This window comes from Ammodytes marinus (assembly GCF_949987685.1).
Source record: "Ammodytes marinus genome assembly, chromosome: 10".
In the NCBI taxonomy this organism is placed as follows: domain Eukaryota; kingdom Metazoa; phylum Chordata; class Actinopteri; order Uranoscopiformes; family Ammodytidae; genus Ammodytes; species Ammodytes marinus.
The window spans coordinates 734610-759210 of record NC_137214.1 but is presented as its reverse complement, the minus strand read 5'-3'; the positions used below and the strand labels follow the sequence as shown (position 1 = coordinate 759210).

At 45.7% G+C, this 24601-nt stretch overlaps 1 protein-coding gene across 1 annotated transcript; it reads right to left on the bottom strand.

Annotated features, from left to right (window-relative positions):
• Positions 1-987: 987 nt before the first annotated feature.
• LOC307256621 (putative transposon-derived protein F52C9.6) lies at positions 988-2022 on the bottom strand (the record flags this gene model as incomplete). Its single annotated transcript, XM_080035655.1, has 1 exon — positions 988-2022. The coding sequence occupies one exon, from the start codon at positions 2020-2022 to the stop codon at positions 988-990; it is 1035 nt and encodes a 344-aa protein (XP_079891781.1).
• Between the last annotated feature and the right edge of the window lie 22579 nt (positions 2023-24601).

The window sequence follows — 24601 nt, the reverse complement described above, 5'->3', positions numbered from 1 at the left end:
GAAGCCGGTAAGAACAGGAAGTTAGCGCTTTTTTCTAGCTTGAAAGGCAACTCATTCAGCTGCAGCGAGCAGTCAACAGTAGCCTAGTCTATTTACAAAGTTTTAAATAAGCCACTGAAAAGCTACTCCCAACACATTCACAACAACCTATTTAGGCCTAATGTATCCTAAATTGTACCAATATGTATACTTATTTATTTAATAGGCTATGTTTAATGTTTTAAAGTTTGGTTTTAATTAACAGAAGCAATTGGCAGGTTAGATTATTTTTTCTAAATTGCAATCAGTGCACCCCTATTCATTTTTCCATAATTATTACTACACACACTAGGATATAATATGAGTTGAGAATCTCAAATGAGACCAAGATGACATGCTCAAAGGTAATTAGAGCGAAATGCAAGGGTTAAGGTTATGCAAGTTTTCAATCATACTTTGTGTGCTACCAAATTTATTTTTGTGCTACTGAATTTTTTTGCTTGCTAGCACCAGTGCTACCACCTAAAAAAATAAGCGTACAGCCCTGGTTCTAGGTGATTTTAATTTAAACTGGGTAGAAAAAAACACAAGAAAGAAACTTAAAGCACATACAAATCAATTTGACTCAATTAATAGATGGACCGACAAGAATTCACAAATTCCTCAAAAACACAAATTGATACAATTTTTTGTAATAAGCCTGAGAGAATCACCAAATCTTTTAATCTCCTTACTGGTTTGTCAGATCACAATATGACACTTATTTCAAGGAAATTAACAAACAAAGGATTTACCTATCGCCAAGACACAAATAAACACTCCCATGGAATAAGGAAACAAGACATGAATACATTTAAGGAAGAACTATGTCAAATTGAGTGGACTGATGTTCTACAAACAGATGATCTAGACGCTTCTTGTGAATCCTTCATAGGCACAGTAAATACAATTAAGGAAAAATACAACAAACCATTTAAAAACAGACGTGCTAAGAGTAACCTTACTTACTTACTTAAGCCCGTCGCTCCGCGTGGTGCATAGGCCATCAACGACTCTTCTCCAACCAGCACGGTCCAGGGCTGCCTTCTCTGCCTCCCCCCAGCTGGATCCGTGCCTCTTGAGCTCTGCCTCCGTGTCTCGTCTCCAGCTGTTCTTGGGGCGTCCTCTCTTCCGTTTCCCCTGGGGGTTCCAGGCCAGGGCCTGACGTGTGATGGTATGTGCTGGTTTTCTCAGGGTGTGGCCGATCCATTTCCACTTTCTTCTCAGGATCTGCTCTGCTACTGGCTCCTGGCTACCTCTCTGCCACAGCTCTGTGTTGTTGATTTTGTCTGGCCACCTGATTCTAAAGATACGCCTCAGACAGGTGTTGATGAAAGTCTGTAACTTCTGTAACGTCTTCTTCGTCATTCTCCAAGTCTCTGAGCCATAGAGAAGGATGCTTTTGACGTTAGAGTTGAAGATGCGCACTTTAGTTAATGTTGCTATTTCCTTGGAGGCCCAGATGTTCTTCAGGATGATGAAAGCTACTCTAACTTTGCCTACCCTGGCCTTGACATCGCTGTCTGTGCCCCCCTGTTGGTCTATGGTGCTGCCAAGGTAGGTGAAGGAGTCGACTACCTGAATGGGTCTGTCATCTATAGTGACAGGGTTGGTGGTAGGGGTGTTAATCCTCATCAGTTTGGTCTTCTCCTTGTTTATCCTGAGGCCTGTTCCAAGGGATGTTGTTGCCAGTCTTGCAGTCTTGTCTTGCATCTGATTGTGGTTGTGGGACAGGGTAGCCAGATCGTCAGCAAAGTCGAGGTCATCAAGTTGTTTCCAGAGGGTCCACTGGATGCCGTTTTTCCTTCCTGCTGTCGTGGTCTTCATAATCCAGTCAATGACTAGGAGAAACAGGAATGGTGAGAGTAGACATCCCTGCCTGACTCTGGTCTTGACCTCAAAACTGTCTGAGAGCTGGCCTGCGTGTAAGACCTTACAAGACATTCCTTGGTAGGTGTTTTGAACCAGGGAAATTATCTTCTCTGGGATGCCATAGTGCCTCATTAGTTTCCATAAGGTCTCTCTGTCCACACTGTCAAATGCTTTTTCATAGTCGATGAAGTTTATGTATAGGGGGGAGTTCCATTCTATTGACTGCTCTACAGTCAATAGAGTTGCTCCGATAAGAAAAAGAGTAGCAAAATACAGAGGAAAAGAAAAACACAAAAAAAAAGGAAAATGTAAATAACTAAAAACACAACAGGTGATGACTCATCAGCTAAACCCCCAGTTAACACCAACCCACCCCACCCAGACCCCACCCCATATATTGCTCTAAACAGCAAACCCCAAAAGACCCTTACTAGTCTCACAACAAACATTCCAAGCTTTAACTTCCTGACCTATGCTAGCTCCCACATAGGTCTTGTACAGTTCACCCCATAACAGCCTAGTAACACTATGAACAATCCAGCAAACTGTCAAAATGACAACGCACTAAAAAAAAATACCATGCTCACCCAACAGATTCAAAATACAAAAAAAAAAAAAAAAAAGCGTGAGCTTAGACAAGCTGTCCAAATGGCAAAAAAAAACAAAAAACAGACACGCTTATCCAGCCGTTTTAAAATAGAGATACAAATAAAAAAAGCGAGTGAGTTAGACAATACGTCAAAATGACAAGCAACAAAAATGTCACGCTCACCCAGCTGATTTACTCATTTTAAAAAAGGGAGACAAAATGCGTGTAGTACCATCAGTCTGAGAGATTGGCTGGGGATATGAAAAGAGCATTTGTCCAAAATTGTATACTCACAGCAGGCCATCGTATTTACTACGGACTCACACCCAAAGTAGAGATGTAGTTAGATGCTTCAGAGACGGACCGCAACCACCTTCTCTCGCCGCTTTGAGAGTAATGCGCAGCTTCGCAGGGAAGAAGAGAGAGGGGCACAGCCATGGCCCCCTTGTATTCAGCCCGCTGCTTCAAGACCTCCGCGCTGTAATCCTCGTAGAACCGGAGCTTGTGGCCGTGGTATTCCAGCTCGCCTTGTTTACGTGCCTCTCTCATGATCAAGTCTTTAATCTGGTATCGGTGGAAGCGGATAATGACGGGCTGTGATCTCTCACCCGGGCCAGGTTTGGGTGCCAAAGTGCGGTGAGCTCTGTCCAGTTCCGGGGAGGAAGGGAGAGCTTGTTTACCAAAAACCTCGACGAGAAGCTCGGAGAAAAAGGCGGTGGGGCGTGAGCCCTCAAGTGACTCTGGTAAGCCCACAATACGAACGTTCTGTCTCCTACTTCTCCCTTTCAAATCCGATAGTTTAGATTTCAGCGACTTGTTGTCTTCCTGCAGTGAGGAGCACGTAGCCTCAAGTTGCTCCAGGCGTCCGCAAACGGTTTCTGCATTTTCCTCGAGATCGGTTATACGTTTCCCCTGGCCTGAGACCACGGCCTGGATGTTGTCTAGCTTAGTGTCCATTCTGGCAAACGATGACTTGAACTCAGCGGTTATGGCTGCTCTATGCCGCTCAAGCAAGTCCGGTATGGAAGCCATTGAGCTAGCATTAACGTCCATGCTAACCACGCTGTCCGAGGACATATCTGACTCTGCCGAATCTCTTTTTGCGTTTTTCTTTCCTCTAGGCATTTTTCCGAATCAGTGTTAGTGTTACCGGCAATACAAGCACAAAAAAAATCGATGAAAATAGGGTTTAATCAGTTAAGTCTGAAATAGTTAGTGGGAGCTAGAAAGTGAACGCTCCTACTCCATGCTCTGTAACCCGGAAGTCTCGAGTTGTTTTATTATTCTCACTTTAACAGATGAAAATAAACAAGTGAGATGGGAACATTTTCGTTTTTTTATTTAGTTGCATAATAATTCTGCATAATAATAGTTGCCTAATAATAGCAAAACATATATATATTCTCGTAAGAAAGACAAAACCTCACTTTTACTTTCGTAAACATTCAGGTTTAGGTTCATTAACATTTTGGATTGACCGAGAGCACTGTAGTTGTTCAATAATAAAATGTATCCTCAAAAATACAACTTGCCTAATAATTGTGCACACAGTGTAGTAATTCTACTTCTCAGTGATTTGAGTAATGTATAAAAAAGTACACAGAAAAAGTGCAAATATACAATAAGTTCACCAAACACTTGACAAGACCAATGCTGCAGACTGAGGAAAATATCATTTATTTCTCTCCATACACCCAAATCAGTCAACATGGAAAATCACAACAAAACATGTCTGCAGTAGTCTGCATGACACTGTTATCCCAGCAAACAACAACACACATAAAATACTGTATCCAGTACAGGTTACAAATGACAGATAATACTGTAAATAAATTTAAACATTTTGATAAAGTAAACAGAAAATACAGTATAGAAAATACTAGACATTATCTCTTCGCCTAGCTGGATCTGTCCAGAGAATTTCATTCACATCCTTCCACCGCCATGCAGAGAAAAACTGGATAAGGAGAGTATGGTGGAAGGTATAGAACTGTGAACTGTGCCCTTACATATTAGCCCTTACAACACACCTCACATACTCACATTTTTAGACTGATTGCAAAACATAGTCACAGCAGGTAAACAAATGCACCAGACGCAATACATTGTCATTTGAGACAATTTGTCATTCTACCATGCTGCTCTGGTCCAGTACTGGTTTCAACACCATCCACAGTTCACAGTTATATACCTTCCACCATACTCTTCTTATCCAGTTTTTCTCTGCATGGTGGTGGAAGGATGTGCATGAAATTCTCTGGACAGATCCAGCTAGGCGAAGAGATAATGTCTAGTATTTTCTATACTGTATTTTCTGTTTACTTTATCAAAATGTTTAAATTTATTTACAGTATTATCTGTCATTTGTAACCTGTACTGGATACAGTATTGTATGTGTGTTGTTGTTAGCTGGGTTAACAGTGTTATGCAGACTACTGAACACATGTTTTGTTGTGATTTTCCATGTTGACTGATTTGGGTGTATAGAGAGAAATAAATGATATTTTCCTCAGTCTGCAGCATTGGTCTTGTCAAGTGTTTGGTGAACTTATTGTATATTTGCACTTTCTCTGTGTACTTTTTATACATTACTCAAATCCATGAGAAGTAGAATTACTAAAAGTGTTTAAGGTTAGCAACAGCAGTGTGTAACTGCTTCAGACAGAATTAAGTAATATGAAGCGTGTGTGTTTCATATGGTGACAAAATGTGGTTTTTAGAAAATAGTGTATAGTTTTGAAAATATTGTTTCATTTCGGGTAGATTATGAATCCTTTGGATACCGTCTCCCGTTTGCATCTGGCCACATTGCCTCATCCACATCACATGCAATGTCATCCTTTGAGAAGCAACAGCGTAAATATTCCTGATATCCAGTATAAATGTCCTAATTATGGAGCTATTGTGTTGTTGGGCTGGACTCTCTGCCCAGGCTCATATTGTTAGCCCATGATCTATAACAGTGGTTCTCAACCTTTTTTGAGCAAACGCCCCCCTAACCTTACCGAGATACTCTAGCCCCCCCCTCCCCCCCCAAAAAAAACACAAACACACACACACACACACACACACACACACACACAATTAAGAATATGTTTTGGCTACATCCTCTATCAACAATAAAACATATTTTCTGTGCTGTTTTGGTTTCTTAAGAATTATTTTAAAAAAAAATCCCAATATGAGCCTATTCTATGATAGGCAGATTTAACCCACTGTCAGGTGGTTGGTTGCATAAAAAGAAAAAACACTATCAGCATTGGTTGTAATCTATTTTTTCTTTTTAATCAATGGAAACATTGAACGTAGGTAACAACATGTGTCATTTTATAATGGAAAAAAACAGGTGCACATCACGTGAACAGCATGCACATTGTATTAATTATGAGGTGAATAACCGTTAACTGTTCAACCAATCACGAAACAGAACGTGCACGAGGCCTAATTAGGCCTATTTAAATTGGGGATGTAAAATGTAACGGTCATTTTGTGAAGACGCTCAGAGCAGCTGAATAATAAATTAGTGAGAGCCCTGCGGTTGGTGGCCCGCTGCCAGCGCCTTGACGTTGGGACACTGAGACGTCAATTTCAATCGAAGAGCACCAGAGCTGACTAGGTTGAGACGGTTGCGATATTTTGACTGCATGTGCAGTGCTTGGCTGAATCCCTGCTCAACGAGATAGGACGTGGGGAAAGCGAGGAGGAGAAGGTGGACTCTCTCCCACAACAGAGGGAAACGCTGTCCGTGTGCTATCCACAATGCTCGCCAACCAGAGGTGCGAAACGTGGCCATCGCCTCAGCGTCATTCTGGAGGTCAATGAGGCTCTCTTTGGATGGCCTCCTCGCTGCTGGCTGCGTCGTGTTGGAGCGGCTCCATCACCCAATCGGGAACGGCCAACTGGTCCAGATCGCTGAAGCGGACCTCCATATCAGCCTTGACGGCCTTCAAGTGGTCCGCGTACACCACCAGATGGTCATCGGTCAGTTCATCCAACACCTGAATGTAAGTCATTACAGTAGGGCCTAAGTTATTTTATTGATGACAATGGCAGACTAATAATTAAGCAATATCACATGCTACAAGGCAGTGGGCCGAATGCCGAAAATAATAAGGAACACCTGTAGAGCGGAGTGACACATGTAGGCTAGTTAAACGTTTCGGCCAATCAGATTGTATAAATAATTATTAGCCTACCTTAGCCAACAGTGGGAAGTTGTTGAACTGACGCCTGCTCAAATTGTGTCCATACAGCTCCAGCTTCGCGAGGAGAGTGCGTATGGCGGCCTTTGAATGGATTAGCGTCACACCATTTCCCTGGAGCTTCAGCGACACTTCGTTCATCTTCCCAAAGAAGTCGGAAAGATAGAAGACGTCGTGGCGGCAGCCCCATAGCTGGACTTTCAAAGTGTCGTCGGTCTTCTCCAGGAATTCGAGGACAGTGGGGAACAGCTCACACAGCCTGGCCAAACAGTTCCCCTTGGAGAGCCAGCGCACCTCTGTGTGGAATAGGAGGCGCTGAAAAGACTCGTCGTTCTCTCCACAAAGTTGCCTGAAGAGCCAGTCATTAAGCGCATGGGATTTTATTTTGTTTATCGCTTTGACCGCTACATTAAGGGACTGATGGAGCGAGTCGGATATGTGCTTTGCCACCAAGTTGTGACGGTGCAGTACACAGTGCACGGTAAGCACATGTGGCACCTGTTTCTTCAGCAGCGTCGCAAAGCCGCGGTACCTGCCGACCATAGCCGGCGCTCCGTCCGTGGCACAGGCGATGATGTTCTCCATCGGGATGGCCCTCTCTTGCAGGAACTCGGCCAGGGCGGTGAAGATGCTCTGTCCGCGTCTGTCGGTGGTGAGATACTGCCCAAACAAGAAGTCCTCCTTGAGATCCCCCCCAGACATGAACCGAACATAGCCCATTAAGAGGGCATTGTTGTCGGCAGTTGTTGTCTCATCTAACTGGATGCTGAAGGGACACGCACGCAGGGTGGCACACAGCTGCTGCTCAGTGTCGAGCGACATCTCCCGTATGCGCCGGGCAACAGTATCGTTACTGAGCGGGATGGCTTTGATGACTGGCACAGCATCCCGCTCCATGACTGTCGATATTGCTTCTTTTATTGCCGGAATTACCAAAGACTCACCCACAGTGAACGGTAAGCCAGACTTAGCAATTAATAAAGCGATGTTGTAGGACGCCACCAACCCGCTTTCGCTTTGATTGACGTTCCGGGCGAACAGAGAGTTGATGGTGGGCCGTCTTGAATGTTGATCCCTCAGAGACTTGAAGTAGGATGGATCTTTAGCTGATTTTTCGGGATGTTTTTTTCACTAAATGTTCCTGTAGTCGCGAGGGTTTCATGGCCTCATTAGAGAACGGTTGGTTACGTTGTAACCTAGGTTCTCTGAGTGGAGAGACTATCTCTCCACCCTACATATTCCATATGTACGGGGACTGACCCCCACGGGGGCAGTTGACGTGGATACTCTTTAAGACACACCACTTGTGGCGGCCATGCATGATTGGCCAGCCATGGCTATATAAGCCACACGCATGCGTGGCCTCTTCGGTTAACCTTGATTGGAATGCGTTTCTGAGCGGCATCTTGGCTGGAGAGATAGTCTCTCCACTCAGAGAACCTAGGTTACAACGTAACCAACCGTTCTCTATCGTGTCAAGACTATCTCTCCACCCTACATATTCCATATGTACTGGGACTTCTGTAAGACACACCGCGAGGAAACCAAGCAGACGTAGCTGCTCCTGCGGGAGCCTAAATAAAAAAAGGCAGTTGAGTTCGAATGAAACGTCACCACCACCAGAGTGTTCACCCATGTGCCCAGTATAAAGGAACTATTTACAACTATACATTATGTACACACTTATCGCCAGGCGCCAGACGCTACCAAGGCTAAGCTGGCCCTGCAAGATGCCAAGGCCAGCCCTGAATGGGTAGATGGCCTAGCCCAAACGCGCACCGTCCTGCTGCATTGAGCCCAGCACTCGCTCCGAGAATGGGGTGCTGGCTGCCACATTCATGCAGTAGAACCGGATAAAAATGGACGGGATCGACCAAGAGGCCGCCGTACAAATCTCCGATAGAGGGGCACCTCGCCATAGGGCCCATGACGTAGCCATGCCCGTGTGGAGTGCGCCCGCACCCCTACTAGGGTTGGCTTGCCTGCCCTCTCATATGCCTGCTGGATAGCATCCTTCCCAGTGGGAAAGCCTGGCCTTGGAGACTGCCTGTCCAAGACGGTTAGGCTTGTAACAGACAAAGAGCTGGTCCGTTGCCCTACGGCCACGTGTCCGATGCAGATACACTGTTAGGGCCCTGTCTGGGCACAGTAGTGACCGCCTACTCCACCCTGCTTCACCTCCCTGAGGAGGGTGGAAGGGGTGCAGCTCAATAGATCGACTGGTGTGGGACTCAGACCAGACCTTACGGTGGAATGCAGGGTTCGGGCGCAACACCCCCCCAGTACCACCTGGCAAGAGCGGCTGCAGCCCTCATGCACTGAAAGAGCATGCCGCTCTCCCATTCTCAGACACAATTGCGAGCTCAAAAACGCTGTCTTGAGAGAAAACCATTGTAGCCTAGCTGTATCCAGGGGCTCGAATGGCTCATTCTGCAAGGCCAACAGCACCACCTCCAAATCCCATGGGGGGACAGCTGGCCTTCTGCGATGTGGAGTAACCCTACGAGCACCTCTAAGAAACTGAGCAATAAGGTAGCAACAGCCTTCTGCCAGCTCCCGAGGTCCAACACGGGCTGCCTTATGGCTGCCCCTATTCCCCTCAATGTCGAGGGAGATTTGCCCACCTCCAACATTTCCTGGAGGAACTGGAAAATGTTATGGGCCGTGCAGGCGAGGGGATCCACCTGTCTCGAATTGCACCATGATTGAAACACTCCCCAACGATAAGCGTATGCCGCCCTCGTTGAGGGAGCCCGGGCTCCTTGTAGAGCGCTAACCACCGACTGGGGCACTCCCACGGGTGTCCCTGAAGGAGGGGTGCAATCGCTGAGAATCAGATCATCTGGGGCCAGCCTTCTTGGGGGCCACCAGGATGAGGCTCACCTGTTCCACCTGAACTCTCTGTAGAAGTGGATGAAGGAGGGTGAAGGGAGGGAAGGCATACAGGAGGCCCTGTGGCCACTGGTGTGCCATGGCATCCGTGCCTCTCTTCTTCTTTTTTTCCCAATCGCTGAGAACCAGATCATCTGGGGCCAGCCTTCTCGGGGGCCACCAGGATGAGGCTCACCTCTTCCACCTGAACTCTCTGTAGAAGTGGATGAAGGAGGGTGAAGGGAGGGAAGGCATACAGGAGGCCCAGTGGCCACTGGTGTGCCATGGCATCCGTGCCCAAGGGAGGATCGTCCCTTTTCACTCTTGCGAGAAAAAAGAGGGGACCGTGCTCTTCTTTTACTTACCTGACCCGGCACGTGCATCGCCCCCAGGGACTTGACCCGCAGATACGCCCACTCCCATATTATCTGAGCCAATCTGCAAAGGCGCGGGGAACCCAGGCCCCCCCGCCTGTTTATGTATGCCGCTGCCGCTGTACTGTCTGTCCTTACCAGTACATGGCGGTTTCCCAGCTCTGGCAGGAAGTGCAAAAGAGCTAAATGGATAGCCTGCAATTCCGACTGATTGCTGTGCCGTGTCAACCAGGGTCCGTGCCATTGGCCACTGCGCCAAATAGGCTGGTTCCTCCCACCTGTGGAGAGCTATGCGCAGTATGCGTGACACCTGGCATGCAGATCTCTCTGTGGACAAAGTCCCAGGCCCAGGAGGCAACGCTGCACCGGGTGCATGTTCAGAAGGGCCAGGGGCACGATGTGCACCGTGGCTGCCATTAACCCCAAGAGTCGGAGGCAGAATCTCCAGGTCACTCTGGCCCCCAAACGAAACCGGGACAAGCAAGCCCTGAGGGCGGCCTGTCTCGCCGACGTCAAAAAAAAAAACATGGCATCCAAACACATGCCCAGGAACTCTGTCGATTGTGAAGGCTGCAGCCTGCTCTTCCTCTTGTTGAGGCGCAGGCCCAGGTGCTCCAGGTGCTGCAGAAGCCGGGTCACATTGATGCGACACTGTTCCTCTGAGCGAGCACAGCCCAGCCAATCGTCCAGGTAATTCAGGATGCGAAGACCTTCCTGCCGCAAAAGACCCAGGACTGCCTCCATGCACCTTGAACGTGCGAGGGGCCAGTGATATCCCGGATGGGGGGACGCAGAACTCGAAGATTTGGCCGTTGAAGGCAAACCCGAGAAAACGTCTCCCTCTCATATCGGGATCTGGAAATAAGCATCATCCAGGTCGACTGTGGCGAACCCGTCGCCTTGGAGGATAGCCTGTCGAACCCTCGGCACAGTCAGCATCCCGCATTGTAGGGGCCTCAAACACTTGTTGAGCCCCCTTAAGTCCAAAATTGGTCTGAGTCTCCCATCTTCCTTCGGAATGAGGAAGTACCGTGAGTAGAACCCAGCCTGCCGAATGTTTTGCTCCACCTCTCTGATGGCCTTCTTGGCGAGGAGAGTGCGGATCTCAGCGGCTAAAATCTCCCTGCGCTGTGGGTCTTCCACCACTGTAAATGTGGCTGACCTCATCAGCGGGGGTGGGTGCCGAAACTGCAACCGATAACCCTGAGTCATGGTGGAGACCACCCCGGGAACCCCCCCAAGGGTCTCCCAGGACCACAGCCGTCCCGAAGGGCGGCAAGGGGGGGGGGCTGCGTTCCCACACTGCCAGGACCGTGGCTGACCCCGTCTAGCCCTACCCCGCCGGCTGGCCTCCAAGTGGACCCTTAGGTAATCTGGAGCCCCAGACCGCAGGGGTGGCCCGGCTCGTGGAGTTGTTGGGGCATGCTGTTCACGGCCCTGCCGGAGCATTACCGTCACCTCCCGAGCACAACGGCGAGCCTCTTGGCCCTGCTGGAGCATTTTACCTGCATTCGGCCAAACAAGGCAGGTGGCACCACAGGCCGCCTGAGCAGACCGGCCTGGTCCTCCCCTTGTAGGCGTGACTGACTCAGCCAGAGGTGGCGCCTCACCATCCCGAGAGAGGCCATAGCCCTGCCTGTTGCCACTGCCTGCTCCTTCATTAGCTTAGCTAGGAGCGAGGACACCTGCTGTATCTCAGCAGCTAGAGCAGAGCCTTCCTGCTCCAAACGTTTGGACAACTGGCGCTGACACAAGGCTAAGACAGCCCCTGTATTGACCAGCTGTCCCTGGGTTGCCATAGCTCCATGCACTCTGGTGAGTATGGCATCCATCGTTTTAGTGTTTCTGCTTGGGCAGCCTGGCTTCCCCAGAACCGACCTGGTGGGGGACACTAAGGCCCCCAAGGTTTGATCCATGGTAGGTGGTGGTCCACAGCCTATCCTCTCCCGACCTTGCACACACGCTAGCCGTCTGCATAGACCCGACCAGCGATGGGCTTCAGCTGGTTTCTCAAATTGCTTCAGCACCAGTTCCTCTAGATCGGGAAGCAGCGGTACGGAAAAAGAGCGCGTCTGCCCCGTCTCTTCATCTTCATCAAAACGGGAGGCCGTCCGGCCCTGCTCCGCTGGCAATTCGACACTCCAATGCCTGAGCAGCCCCGGTGATAGCTTGCTGATAGAAAGGAGTCGAGCGCTCCTGCTCCTCCTCTACCTCTTGCTGTGCCTCCACACCCATCTGGCCGAGGGGGAGGTCTTCCCCCTCCGAGTCCATCCCAGGATGTCAATTTCCTCTTCATCCGACGCAGGGTACCCCTGCCCCAACCCCCCCCCCCCTCCCTGCTCTGCCAGTGCAGAGGTGGGGGGCTGGGTTGTGGATGGGACCATCATTGCTGCTGTAGAGGAGGGGCTTGAACCCTCCAGCAGCCACACCTGGGGTATGAATTAATGAGTGAGGCTCCTCCCCCATGTGATCATTCCAAACCACTACCCTTGGCTGCTTCGCCCACTGCAGCTGCCCAATGAGTGTGCCGTGGCCGGATTTTTGAGAGAAAATGCTAACGCCGTAGCCTCCCTCACCCTAGCTGGCAGGAAAAACAATTCATGCCGGAGGCGGGGTCTTGGCTGGCCATGCGCGCATGGCCCCGCCCTAGACAATGCACACATTGATCGTGACCGTCCTCCAATGGTATTTTTACCCCGCAGCCCGAGCAGGCGTGGCCTCTTGGGCTAGACATTTCCTCTGGACCCAACATTTTGAATGCTTTGTGAACTTTGGGAGATGTAGCTTATGCACGTGGCACTAATCACCCCGCTGACACCGAAACTCCCGCTATCTGCGGGGACGTGCCCTCTGAAACAATTTACTGTTTGTTTCCTGGAATTTACCCGCGGCTTAAAGTACGCCCGTTCGCTTCCTCCTACAAGGTCGGGCTTCACGAGGGACTATGGCTGTGGCGTTAAACGGCACCCGTTAATACACACAGCCACACTCTGGCCACTCTTTCCTCTCGCTGGTTCAGCGATCAGCTGTGAAGCACTCCACCGCTTCCTCCGACGGGTCGGATTTCACAGGAGACAATGGCCACAGATCGGCAAGCCGATCAAGCCACGCTTCCAACAGCCTGCTCTTCTTAATTTACCTGCGGCTCAAAGTACGCCCGTTCGCTTCCTCCGATAGGTCGGGTTTCACGAGGGACTATGGCTGTGGCGTTAAACGGCGTCCATTAATACACACAGCCACACTATGGCCACTCTTTTCTCTCGGTGGTTCAGCGATCAGCTGTGAAGCACTCCGCCGCTTCCTCCGACTGGGTCGGATTTCACGGGAGACAATGGCTACAGATCGGCAAGCCGATCAAGCCACGCTTCCAACAGCCTGTGCAGTAAAGACAATACAGCGATCCAGAGAGGGGCCCGTAGACCTGCTCTCCTACTCACTAGGTAAGCGGACAACGCTGATGTCACCACACTTGCCACACGACTCAATATTTTCCTTCTTTGCTTTGCTTTGCTTTGCTTTTTTTCTCACACACGTCTACTGCTTGTCCGTGGAAATCAAGGAATCGAAGAGGCCACGCATGCGTGTGGCTTATATAGCCACGGCTGGCCAATCATGCGTGGCCGCCACAAGTGGTGTGTCTTAAAGAGTATCCACGTCAACTGCCCCCGTGGGGGTCAGTCCCCGTACATATGGAATATGTAGGGTGGAGAGATAGTCTTGACACGATAGAGAACACCCGATTGCAGAGCAGGCACATTGGTAAAGTGGTGTTCATCGGTGACGGGATAAATCCATAACTAATGTAATTGGCATTGTACTGCCGGCACTTTTTCTTGCTATCCGCCATGTTTGTTTATGTTACAATGAATTGTGTACGTTTTCATTGGTTGTTGAACTGTTATCCCGCGAACTAGCGCTCATGACGTAGCTGTGCTTTGCTGCTGTCATAGGGCTGCTGTACAGGGCTTCAGTGAGCCTCTCGCGGTGCACATCGTTTAGTATATCGTCCCTCTCCAACATATGAGGGTTGTGTCTTTAACATGGTTCTGCTTGTGTGTTAGTTAACTCCATGCTTTGGCTGATTACTCTGTGTTTTCTCCACCTCAGAGACAATAGTTAGTTTAAGTTTGAATCTCGCTGCGCTAGCATTAGCAATATCAGTAAACGTCATTATACTAGTCTGTGATTGGCTGATTCCTCTGCCGCTAAGGCTTTGATTGGCTGGTTGTTCTGACTCAAAGACCTCTGATTGGCTGTCTGCAGAGCCTTCTCTTTTCTAAGGCTGTGACAGTCAGCAGACCGCAGAACATTGGAGAGAATAGTTAAAAATAGGTCGAGGGGTTAGAAACATGAAAAGTTAAAATAGGCTGTTTATTTCAGCTTACCTATTTTTGCAGTCAAAAGATTTATAAGATTTTTAAGAAAGTTTAAAATATATTTATTAAAAAAAAAAAAAAAAAAAAAAAAGCTCTCGTGTCCCAGCCTGGTCCCAGCGCCCCCCTAGGTTGTACGAACGCCCCCGTTGAGAAACCCTGATCTATAACATTGTCCACCACAGTGTCCCTGTTGTATGGGTCTCCGTCTGTTGCCGACTGTGGGGCGACTGTGGCTCAGGTGGTTAAGCGGGTTGGCCAACGATCCAAGGGTTGGCGGTTCAATCCCCGCCCGGCCACCTATGTCATGGTTGTTGTGTCCTTGGGCAAGACACTTCACCCACCTTGCCCTGTGTGAATGTGTATGATTGCTGTATGTTTGAGGTGGTGGTCGGAGGGGCCGTTGGCGCTGAATGGCAGCCACGCTTCCGTCAGTCTGCCCCAGGGCAGCTGTGGCTACTCTCGTAGTTTACCACCACCGGTATGACTGAGTGTGAACGAATTGAACCAGGAAATGTAAAGCGTCTTTGAGTGCCTAGGCAATAAAGCGCTATATAAAACCTATCAATTATTAATTATTATTAATTGCCTTCTTTGTTCTTGTCCTCCTGCCGCTCTCTCTTGTCCTCTTCCCCTGACTCTTACGGCCTCCATACACATCCTACCTCTACTGCGTGTCTACTGCGCATCTGCGTCTGACTTTTTTTCACCGACCGTGTAATCAACCTAGAGCGGCCACACATCCAACCACTGACACGCTGCCGATGCCCGTCAGAGGCGAGTCTGCAGCGACGCTCCCCTTCACCTCAGGAGGCTCGCCTATTTTTTTCTGAGAGACACGCGTCTCTCTCGGGTCTCTCTGCTTTAACTGATAGAGAAATACTCTGCTCGGAGTCATATTGACTTCATACCGGCAGCTTTCGCTGTAGTTTCACCATTTCCTGGTGTGACCCTTTCAAAATAAAACTTCCAACAAGCGAAAATGTGGCAAAAAAAAAAGGCAATGGGGCGCACGGATTACTGTCGAGACTCAATGTTAGACTCAATATAAATCATATGCATCATAAATGACATGAAAAAACTTCATTTTTAATGGGAATTATCTATGAAAACTCTATGTAGAAAGACAGGGCTTTTAAAAGTAGCGCTGCAGCAGCAGCAGCAGCAGTTGAGACGTTGTATGTGTGTCCGAAAAAAGCGTGAGAGAGGCAGCAGTAAGGTAAGGCGACGCACTCCAGAGGTAGACGCAGGATGTGTGTGGAGGCCGTTACTGTCTCACAAAGAAGCTCAAAGAGTCAGAATAACAGTGAGAGTGAGGGTGAGAGGGGGAATCCTCCGTCATGCCAATATTAGCCCTTACAACACACCTCACATACTCACATTTTTAGACTGATTGCACAACATAGTCACAGCAGGTAAACCAAATGCACCAGACGCAATACATTATCATTTGGGACAATGTGTCATTCCACCATGCTGCTCTGGTCCAGAACTGGTTTCAACACCCATCCACAGTTCACAGTTCTATACCTTTCAACATACTCTCCTTATCCAGCTTTTCTTTCTTTTCTTCAAGCAGTTTGTCACATGTCCAACAAGGAATCACAGGACTATCAATTTGTTTTATGCCAACATCAAAGACAGTTACACATCCACCGCTCTCCCAGCACTTGGAAGCTCTGACCATAACCTGGTGCTGCTTTCAACCAAATACACCACACAGGCCCGAAAACAACCCACATCCACCAAACCAGTCCGTGTGTGGTCTACGGAGGCATGTGAAGAATTAAAGGCCTGCTTCGAAAGCACATACTGGTCCATGTTTAAGGACGAGGACAATGTTGATAGTTTTAACAGGATTGACAGTGTGGCTGATTGTGTTTCTGATTACATAAAGTTCTGTACTGACATGATCATCCCCTGTAAATCCATCAAACTCTTCACAAACAAGCCGTGGGTCACTAAGGAAATAAAAACTGCTATTAACAAAAAAAGGCTGCCTTCATGAGTAGAGATAAGGAAACAATTAAATTAGCACAGAAACATTTAAACATTTACTTAAACAGGTCATAAGGCAGGGTAAGAGGGATTTTAAGGTAAAGGTGGAAAGTAAACTTGAGGAGTGCGACACTAAAGGTCTATGGAGGGGCCTTAAGTCAATTACAGGTTATGGCACTGCTAGTTCTCACCTCAAGGAGGGTACTTTCACACCTGATGAGACCAACCAATTATTTGCCCGGTTTGAAACCATGGACCTCCCAGCTGTGGATATGGCAACCCACTCCACCCTGGGGGAGTCGAGGGGATGCCTTAGCCCCTGTCCCCCTATAACAGTCACAGTGGATGAAGTACGCTCACTACTTTTAAAGGGATAATTTGGAATTTTGGACATAGGGCCTGATTCCCAAGTTAGCCTGAGTGTTATTTATCATTGGAGACAGTTTTCAACACATTTCATTCAGTCCTTCTAGTTGCAGAGTTGGCTCGTGCTAGGCTAGCGCACGGGATTGGGGTCAAGCAGAGCTGCTACTAAAACAGTCTTACCCACTCCACAGTACACCCGAGGCTAATCAATTATAACGCTAGACTACAGATATAAATGTCTGTGTTGATAGAATCATTTTAGAAATAAAAACAACCTTGCATTTTGAGAGACTTGGTGTGTCTCAGCAGCAGTGTTTATATGCGGCAGCGGCGGACTGATACCTAGGTTACCGGATCTATAATGGGTATTTCACCTGCCGCTGTCATTGCTACAGACGCAGAGTAGCCTACAGTGCACGAAGGAATTTTATTAGCCTATTCAATAAACAAGATATGGCCACGTTTGGAGGACTTAGCGATGTGTCTGCTTTTGAAGATGATTATGAGGAATTTGTTGTATCCACCGAACCGTACCTGTACGAGCCGGAATACACTGATGAAGAACTGAGAGAGATGGATGCTCAAAGGGCAGAAAGAGAAAGAGCGTCTGTAGAGACGGACAGCCCCCGCTGGAGCTGCAGTAGAGGACCGGTGTGTCAGATCAACTGGTGATCAGGGTAGCTGGTGGTGGTAGCTACGTCGATGCCTAATCAAAACCCCGTAAACGTCAAATGTTTAATATGTTCATGTTGGCCGTAAGAATCCGATCTTCTTAATATCGGTTTACACTTCCATAGCCTTTGAGTGGAATATACAGGTCCTTCTCATATAATTAGCATATTGTGATAAAGTTGATTATTTTCCATAATGTAATGATAATAATTGAACTTTCATATATTTTAGATTCATTGCACACCAACTGAAATATTTCAGGTCTTTTGTTGTTTTAATACTAATGATTTTGGCATACAGCTCATGAAAACCCCAAATTCCTATCTCAAAAAATTAGCATATCATGAAAAGGTACTCTAAAGGAGCTCTTAACCTAATCATCTGAATCAACTAATTAACTCTAAACACCTGCAAAAGATTCCTGAGGCTTTTGAAAACTCCCAGCCTGGTTCATTACTCAAAACCGCAATCATGGGTAAGACTGCCGACCTGACTGCTGTCCAGCAGGCCATCATTGACACCCTCAAGCAAGAGGGTAAGACACAGAAAGAAATTTCTGAGCGAATAGGCTGTTCCCAGAGTGCTGTATCAAGGCACCTCAGTGGGAAGTCTGTGGGAAGGAAAAAGTGTGGCAGAAAACGCTGCACAACCAGAAGAGGTGACCGGAACCTGAGGAGGATTGTGGAGAAGGGCCGATTCCAGACCTTGGGGGACCTGCGGAAGCAGTGGACTGAGTCTGGAGTAGAAACATCCAGAGCCACCGTGCACAGGCGTGTGCAGGAAATGGGCTACAGGTGCCGCATTCCCCAGGTCAAGCCACTTTTGAACCAGAAACAGCGGCAGAAGCGCCTGACCTGGGCTACAGAGAAGCAGCACTGGACTGTTGCTCAGTGGTCCAAAGTACTTTTTTCGGATGAAAGCAAATTTTGCATGTCATTCGGAAATCAAGGTGCCAGAGTCTGGAGGAAGACTGGGGAGAAGGAAATGCCAAAATGCCTGAAGTCCAGTGTCAAGTACCCACAGTCAGTGATGGTCTGGGGTGCCATGTCAGCTGCTGGTGTTGGTCCACTGTGTTTTATCAAAGGCAGGGTCAATGCAGCTAGCTATCAGGAGATTTTGGAGCACTTCATGCTTCCATCTGCTGAAAAGCTTTATGGAGATGAAGATTTCATTTTTCAACAAGACCTGGCACCTGCTCACAGTGCCAAAACCACTGGTAAATGGTTTACAGACCATGGTATTACTGTGCTCAATTGGCCTGCCAACTCTCCTGACCTGAACCCCATAGAGAATCTGTGGGATATTGTGAAGAGGAAGTTGAGAGACACCAGACCCAATACTGTGGATGAGCTTAAGGCCGCTATCGAAGCATCCTGGGCCTCCATAACACCTCAGCAGTGCCACAGGCTGATTGCCTCCATGCCACGCCGCATTGAAGCAGTCATTTCTGCGAAAGGATTCCCGACCAAGTATTGAGTGCATAACTGAACATAATTATTTGAAGGTTGACTTTTTTGTATTAAAAACACTTTTCTTTTATTGGTCGGATGAAATATGCTATTTTTTTTGGATAGGGATTTTTGGTTTTTCTTAACTTTTTTGCCAAAATCATCAATATTAAAACAATAAAAGGCTTGAACTACTTCAGTTGTGTGTAATGAATCTAAAATATATGAAAGTCTAATGTTTATCAGTACATTACAGAAAATATTGAACTTTATCACAATATGCTAATTATATGAGAAGGACCTGTACAATGTGAGGTAAGATTTGTGTCACAGTGTGCGTAACCAGCATGAAGCATGGAGCCAGCTGTTGGCTGTGGGGCAACGTCTGACGAGCAGATTAGTTCGTGATAGCACATCGACAAATACCACCGATCGTATTTAATATGCATCACCTATGTTTCCCAGTCATCACTATACATTACTCGGAACCCGTCCAGATTGTATGACTCTCAGTTTGAAAATCAGAGGACAGTAAATTCAGAAAACTAACGCGTTGCGTGGGAGACTTTTCTTTTTTCTTTCGTAGGCTACTGAATACATTCTACTGTGTGTATGGCATACTTTGGGTAGGCTATGTGACTGAAAACAGTTTTTATCATGATGTTTTAAAATAAACCGACAAATTAATGCGACATATAGACGAAATACCTAATCCTGGTTCATGTGTTGGATTATCTGGTGGTGACAGGCTTGGGAGGATATGGAGCAAGTAGCTAGCTGACTGTCGATACCTGTCAGTTTTAAATTGTACATGTAACGCTATTATTCAGATTTAGGCCTAGGCATACTTCAGAAGGATTGGTGATTATTTGTCCATACGCCTTTAGTGAAATGTTGTTTGTGGTAAGCTAGGCTATTTGTGTGTAACCATTGAAGCGTGGAGGTGTGTGTTAGCTGGGGTTTACTGGGATATCAGTTTAACTAGTGAATGAACTCTACTACCGTGTTTCATACTGTGTTCATATCATCACTATGTGTTTTTCAATACTCGGAGCCTATTATATGGATGTGACTGATATGATATCACATTACACTATTGTCAATGTATAAGGAAAGCAGCAGCATTTTGCTATTGTAGCCTACGTAGTTAGTCGAGGTGGACATAGAACTGCAATTCGCTCATTTTACACAAGTTTTTTTTTATTATTATTATTTTTTTTAAATGGTGATAATAACAAACTTGCACAGATGTTTTTCACCAAATTAGTGGCGTACTGATAAAATTCTGATACTGAGTAGTTGAGATAGATATGAGGTTGCTGGTTTGCCTCTTACTGATGTACTAATTATTTTTCTTTTTTGGTTGGGGGCAAATGTAATGATTCAGATCAGGGCAACTGGTGACAGTAGACTCGATGCCTGCAAACGTGACATGATTATGCCTACATATCTGATCTACTTAATATTTAGACTTCCATAGCCTACAGCTTGTTGGTGGAACAGTGCGAGGTAAGATTTGTGTCACACATGTGCATAACAGCACGAAGTTTGGAGTCAGTTCTTGGCTTTGGGGCAAATTGTGGCGATCAGATTAATTTGTGACAGCACATCAGCAAATAGCCTACCACCGATCGTGTTTAATATAGCATCACCTGTATGTTTCCCACTCATCACTATGATATCCTACATTACGCGGAACCGTCCAGATTATAAATTACTCTGTTTTTAAATCGGAGCACAGTATAGCCTATAGGCAGTGTTGGGAGTAACGCGTTACAGGAAGTAATGCATTACTGTAATGCATTACGTTTTGCTGTAACGCGGTAATGTAAGGCATTACAGCAAAAAAATGGTAATATGTAATGCGGTACATAGCTCAGAAACGCTCGTTACAATGCATTTTAAACCCGAAATTGACTGGTTTGTTGTTTTTATACAAATTGGCCAACACCGCGAGTTTCGCAGAGGAGAAAAAACCCACGCTAATGTTACTGCTAGAGGAGAAGAAAACTCGATTTGCTGCTACAATTGATTTCAAAGATGCGCTAGCCTACTGGCTTCCGTCTCACTGCCCAAGTTATTGAAAACTTTTGTAGTGTTTGGAGACTCTGTGCTCAACGAGCAGCGGGTGCTGCCGCGAGCCCCTCGAAGGCGGTCAGTCTCGGAGCAGCCCCTCGGAGCGAGTCCCAGCCTGCTGTCAGAGCAGAGAGGTGACACACCTCCGCGTCCAGGCTGCAAATGAATCGCGCTGTTGTTAGGTGCAAAATCGGAGATAGTGTGCCACGAAGCTATCTATGCTGAAGCGGTATTGCTGGATTTAGGAGTTATTTAGAGATATGGCAAGCAAAAAGTTGACGAGTAGGGAGTTGGTGTTCACTCTTTCTACGGCCCCGGTCACGGTGCGTCCATGCGCAGCAGTGGTGCAGCCATGCGACGCAGCATTATATATATATTAATATTATCATATTATAATGATAATAATGATGATAATAATATTAATGAAGAATAGAACAAAAATTAAACAAAAATGGTGGTGGGTAAAAAAAAATCATAAACGCCTACTGTTTATATGAGTTTTGTGGTGTAGTTCTAGTTCTAGTTTACAACTGTTGGCTTACAACAAAGTGGACATCATTACAAATGGATGGAGGGGTGAATCTGATTAAATAAGTTCAACTCTCTTTCAAAATATCAGGTATTTCATGGAAATTACATAATAGCCTACAACATGGCCGCCACCATATGACGTCATAATATGCTAATTAGATGGGAAAATTTAATCCCCAGATAAACTTTAGGTCATTCTCAATATTTGTCTCATTTACACTTTGTCTCTATCTCAAACCACTTTCAATCCAGAGCCTTCTGAAATTTAAGTGTCAAAATCTAGTATTTTTAAAAATAAAACCCGGCGCCTAAAGGGTTTGCTTTGATGCAAATGATGAAATCTTAACATAACGGCGGCAATGATGGTGCGTAAAGGACAGCGCAGTTGGCAAGCTCTCCTCAGCACTAAAAGTGCTGCAGCAAAAAAGTCACAATAAGAGTTGATCGCTTTGTCGATTCATGCCTCTGACACACACGTCGACTCCCAACATAATGAGTGGATGCTTTGAATTAGCAAAGGATCTAGGCCTATATTTAGGCTACTATTGTTATTATAAAATGTCACGCAAGAGAGACGATAAACAAACATAATGGGCTGTTATCATTTAGATTAGATGGCAAGATGATAAGGCAGATTCTTTGGAACAACTAAAAAAGGCAAAAGTTGATGATGATGTGAACAACTTGTTTGTGCTTTTAAGTCGCCAGAACGCAAGAAACAAATCTTTGAGGCTCAATTTACTTTTTCAATCTACAGTAGTAGGCTCTAGCTCTATTGATATTAATATAGGCTAAACAAATACCTAAAGATACAGTATTTCTATTATAAAATGTATTGCACCATGAGCCATAACTGTGACCATTATATTATATAGCATAGGCCTACTTGTGTTAGCCTTAAGCCTAGCTCAGTCATTATGCCATACCATGTCACCTCCTGCTGTGTAATGAGCTGCATTGAACACAAGAAGATCTATTGAGAACACCAAATCCATATTTCATGTTATTTTGGTGAAAGTAATGCAAAAGTAATGTAAAAGTAGTGTAATGCCTTACAATTCAAAGACAGTAATATTGTAATGTAACTAACTACTTTGAAATGCCAGTAATAAGTAATAAATACCGCATTATGCTTTTGAAGTAACTTGCCCAACACTGCCTATAGGCTACATTTAGAAAACTAACGCACGGGATACTTTTCTTGTAGACTAATTATAATTTCGTACTGAATACATCCTATTGTTCATGTTGTCTACTTTGGTTATGTGACTGAAATAAGCTTATCATGATGTTTTAAAAATAAACCGACAAATGAATGTGACATAGACGAAATATTCCTGGTTTATTTGTTGGATTATCTGGTGACAGCTAGGAGCGTGTAGGTGACTGTGTCGATGCCTTGTGAAAATAACGAAACGTAAATAAGTTGATAGGCTGTGTGTGGTTGAATACAAGATGTTCTCGTCAGTTTTAAAAAGTTGGACATATATCGCTATTATTCGGATATACTTGAAAAGGGTCTGGGATTATTCTTTAATTCAGCTTTTTAGTGAAATGTAGCCTACAGTTTGGGGTAAGCTATTTGTGTCACAAATTAAGCGTGAAGTTGGCTGTGTTAGCTGTGGCTGTGTGATAAAACCAGTTTAATGTGTGACACTTTGTTACACTTGGGCAAATACCATCGTATTTCAGACGTTTTTCTATCATCACTACTACAATGTGTTATTCACTACTCGGAACCACAGTCATTGCTTAAAACCAATGTAGATTGTACATGGTCAAATTCGAGTATGAAGATTGAATGATAGCTAGGCTATTGTTACTTGCTGTAGTTTGGTCTGGCTTTGCGAGAGGTAAGTGTAGAAAACAAATGATCAGGGGTGTGCAGTCTTTCTTAAAAGGATGCTATTTTACACATTTGTAGATTTTAATCATAGGGTTTAAGGGTTTTAGAGAGCAATAGCTGAAGCGAGATATGGTGACACTTATGGACATTTAAGACGTGACGGAGTGTTGATTCTTTCTGTTTGCTTACTGACAGTAGTGCGCATTGAGGTGTGTATTTTTGTTTGAGGTTGGTTTGGGGAGTAGCCTATATTTGTAATGACAGTGACAGTGTGGTTCATGTAGGCCTATATCTGTTATTTTGCTTTGTTGTAGGCCTATTTATTAGTCTGTGTGAGTGAACAGGAGAGCAAACAGTGGGAAATGATGTGCAGGAGATACTGTAGGTGAGCCAGGTAGAGGTAGGTGCAGAGAGGTGAAAGCATAAGACACAAGTCTAATATTTGAGTCTAATTCAGACGTTTTGCTGGACACTGTGGAGTGGATCTAGGGTTCTTGCGTTTCTGAGTGCAGTCTGTGGAAGTTCTACCACACTGGGTGTAGTCCTACTGTTCTTTTACTGACACTATTTCTGCACTGCTTGTGTTCAATAAAATCTCGTTTTAATGACCATTTTGTTGTCTTTTCTTTTGTGATGCTCGTCTCTAGGACATAGAGCTTGTATTGCATATTTGAACTTTGATTTGAAACACTGTATGTGAAAAGGTAAATAATAGATCATCTTGAAACGTTGCCAGTTGATTACTTAGTTTAAAAAATATATTTTGTGTATTACAATTTTTACAGAAATGTTTGAATGAATATGCAACTTTCCTATATAGACCTTTATAAATGCATTTTCGGCATGTATTTCCAGAATAAATGTATCATTAATCATACAACTAACAACATAACAAATTATTCTGTAATAAACTCCATAATAGTGCTAAGAATTTGAGGTGTACAAGTGAATGTTATAGAAAAAAGAAAATAACTCATGTTGAGATAATGTCCGTCAAAGATGGGGAGAAATATACAGACGCAAACAGACAACGATTAGTCAAAGAAACACCTAGCCTACATTTTGGACCGTTTATTTGTACTACACTATACTGCAATTTGCTCATTTGACGTGCATTGTACATATGATTCAATATTTGCCTATGTGAAAATGATAAAATCCTACTAGCATGATTTTTTTCGTCTGACTTTGTGGCGCACCGTGTAAGATTCGGGCTGAGTAGTTTATTATGAATGGGTTGATGAGATCGCTGGTTCGACTCCGCCAAGAATAAGTTTTCTTCCCCCCCCCGCGCAGAAGACAACTAATTCTTTATGTACTTTGGGACCAAAGGTAATGATCCTGCAAACGGTTTATGGCATCATG